Genomic DNA, 2,941 nt, shown 5'->3' with positions numbered 1-2,941 from the left:
CCTTTGAGTCCCCAGAGTAAGTTCCTTGCTTACTCTATTATGTATGCCTAGTCAGCACAGACACAATCGAGAGCATTCTTTCTTTGGGGTAGAAGTTTAGTTAAGAGTGAGGTTGAGAAACCAGAGAAAGCATTTTGACAGATTTCTGGAAGACAGGGTAAAAGACATAAAAAGGAACTGGACAGAGACCCGTGTTCTGGACACTATAGTTCTAAGGGACTTTATTGAAGTGACTGTTTCTTCTACTCACCAACTACAACCCATCCACACCACAATATACGTCTGAAGGAATTAGTTACACAGTCACAATATTCAGCCCTATTACCCAGAACTTCTGTATCATCTGGAAACCGACAGCTGCATGGACGTCCATCACTGCTTTTCAAGAGTTTAAGGGGGCACAGTTTGGCTGGGACGTACCAAAAAAGGTGTCAGGGGCCACAGGCTTTGTGGGAGAGGTCTCTCTACAATGGGGACTTCTAGAGGGAGTGGCCTCTCCTTCTTCTGGCTTACTAAATGAAGCCACCTGTGTAAAGGCAGGTGTGACAGGAGAATGGAAAAAGCCTGGTCCTGTCCATTTTGTGGAGACACATTAGGCTCAATTATCAGATGCCTATCTTGAGCATGGTGAGAGATACCAATGAGGGGGTCAACAGTGACAGGACTCATACCAGTTGGGCAGGATTCCTTTCTTTTCCAGATAAAATATATTCAAAACTCATGATACCATCTCTTAGATAATGTGAACCTCATTAACTCATTCTTCAGAAGTCTTGTTTACCCAAAATATGGGAAATGAATCAGGACCCTGAGGTCCTGGGTGTGTCCTGCGCTGTGTCCTCTTGGAAAGATGAGGAGTCAGCCCACAGGCCAGAGCCTCAGAAGCACTGTGTTACAGTGTCTGGGTTTGAAAACTGACTTCCCCTTGTCAGGTATGACAGACTCCTGAAATGAAAAGGTGGAAAGCTGGCCCTTGATTCATAGTCTGAGTTTCCCTGGTCAAAATGCCTGTCTAGGAGGCCTCCACTACATCTGCCTTCTTTAATAACTGATTATTATTTTGTGAACAGAGTCAAAGTGGCTGATGTGGATGTAGCCAGATGTTCAACTTCTAAGGCCTTCACAACCCCCTTGGGCCCTGCTGATGATCCTTTCTCTAAACACCCCTTCCCGGATTCCATCCTTCCTCTGTGCCCTCCATTTACCTCCCCCCCTTATGAGTTGTTTAGCCTCTCCTCAGGTCATTCTTGCACTTACCCCAGAACTCTTCTAAACTTCTTTGTGTTCCTCTTTACTCAGTTTATTGTACTTTCCTCTAAGACCCAAGATCTCATTTCTGTTATCATTCACTCCCCTCCCAATTTTATGTTTCTCCATTAAACACCATGCCTCCCCCAGGGAGCCTCCCTTTCTTCTTCCTCACCTTTTCCAATCAGTCCCTCCATCTAAACACCCCCACCCTGTCTCTAATTCCTCTCCCTGTCCCCAGACCACACCAGATAATTCACACTCAACTTTCAGATGACTGATTATAATAATAATGGTACTTTATTCACAGGTTAAATTGACAGCTGTTCCTTCATGTTCCATCCATCAAACATACTCATCTCTTACACAAGACAAAGTTTTACATATAGCACGTCATGTCCACAGATTGGTATTTTTCAGAACAAAACAGTGATGCTGGCAAAGAATCTGGGTTATCAGAAACCCTCAGGCTTCTAATACACTGAAAAATTAACATTTTGTGCACGCCTACAAATTACGCATTTGCCTCCCCACACTATGCAAATTTCATCCTAACAGTTCTTTTTCACTAAATCATAGACATAGATATGGAAATCATCATCAAACTTGATGAAGTACACAGAGGGCTTGGCTTTAACTTGGTGAATGACCTTGCCTGTCCTCTTGGAGCCATCTTCTTTGGTATATTCCACATGTTTACCTATCAGGCCATCTACAACGCCTTCTGGCTCCCTGTCTGCTGGAGGAGATGCACTGGACTCTGGCATGATACGGAGGTCGCCCTCTTTATAATCATCAAGAAGCTGGTACATGTACAGGACTGGATCTTTCTCATAGGTAATGTAAAACCAGGCGTTCATGATAGGCGCTTGGGCCAGGACCATCCCCCTCCATTCATCCTTAGAGCCATGCTCCCCCTCAAACATGTGTTCCACTGCTTTGCCAATTATGGTATTAGCAAGGCGCACATCGCTGACTCGAGAAAAGGACACCTTATCAGGAAGGATTTTAAGCTTTAAAATCCTTTCATCTCTGTGAAGTTCCAGTCCATAGACACAGTCAATTCCATCGTATTTCACCAGATAGAGAGAAGGGTTTATAGGCACCTGATCCAGAACAGTTCCCTTCCACTGGGTGATGGGCTCATCCCCTTCCTTCCACCCGTGAGAAATTCTGCAGCCCACGATGTTCCTTCGAGACCGGGATGAAGGTCTGCTCCTCTGCCTCTTCTGAGCAGCTTTTTTCTTCTTGATGGTTGAAGAGCCAACATGGTGATCAACAGCTTCTCTCGCTTGCTCTCTTGCAGCTGCTTTTTTGTGAGGGGATTTCATACCTGTAAGAAGAGGGGAGAATCTAGAAAGAAACATTCTATGCAATATTAAAGTTATTTTTCTCTGCATTGGGAAGTCACTGCGCACGATATTCGTGCATCCAGTAGCAGTATTCTATATCAAACATGCTTGGATGTCTGCCTGCATTACCCTCTTTCCAGGCTTGTTTGGTTACACAACAGAGTTAGAAAAGAGATGGCTGTGGAAGTTGTGGCGGTTGAGCGCCAAGCAAGAGGCAGCTGGTTCTCTCTATATTTCCTGGCTCCGTTGTTATCTTAGATGCCCCCCCCCCCACCTTCACATTCCCCATTTGTAGCCCCAGTCTCATATCTCTCTATATCCCTCCATGCAGGTCTCATGCC

General features: G+C 45.0%; 1 protein-coding gene across 2 annotated transcripts; it reads right to left on the bottom strand.

Moving 5' to 3' along the window:
• Positions 1-1,644: 1,644 nt before the first annotated feature.
• On the bottom strand, positions 1,645-2,579 carry LOC100754735 (spindlin-2C). Of its 2 annotated transcripts, XM_035450160.1 has the most exons (2): positions 2,355-2,579; positions 1,645-2,051 (listed from the first exon to the last, which is right to left on the bottom strand). In XM_035450160.1, exons 1-2 carry the CDS (start codon positions 2,577-2,579, stop codon positions 1,800-1,802), a joined length of 477 nt encoding a protein of 158 aa, XP_035306051.1. In that variant the 3' UTR covers positions 1,645-1,799. The 2 variants fall into 2 exon arrangements, with proteins under 2 accessions (XP_035306051.1, XP_035306050.1); XM_035450159.1 differs by having other exon boundaries at positions 1,645-2,579.
• Between the last annotated feature and the right edge of the window lie 362 nt (positions 2,580-2,941).

Source organism: Cricetulus griseus, chromosome X, assembly GCF_003668045.3.
Source record: "Cricetulus griseus strain 17A/GY chromosome X, alternate assembly CriGri-PICRH-1.0, whole genome shotgun sequence".
NCBI lineage: Eukaryota > Metazoa > Chordata > Mammalia > Rodentia > Cricetidae > Cricetulus > Cricetulus griseus.
The sequence above is the reverse complement of the archived record's forward strand: the minus strand, read 5'-3'. Positions and strand labels throughout refer to the sequence as shown.

What these genes read in the sequence shown, in the direction of transcription:
- LOC100754735 (XM_035450159.1), bottom strand. Translation starts at nt 2,579, where the DNA reads ATGAAATCCCCTCACAAAAAAGCAGCTGCAAGAGAGCAAGCGAGAGAA.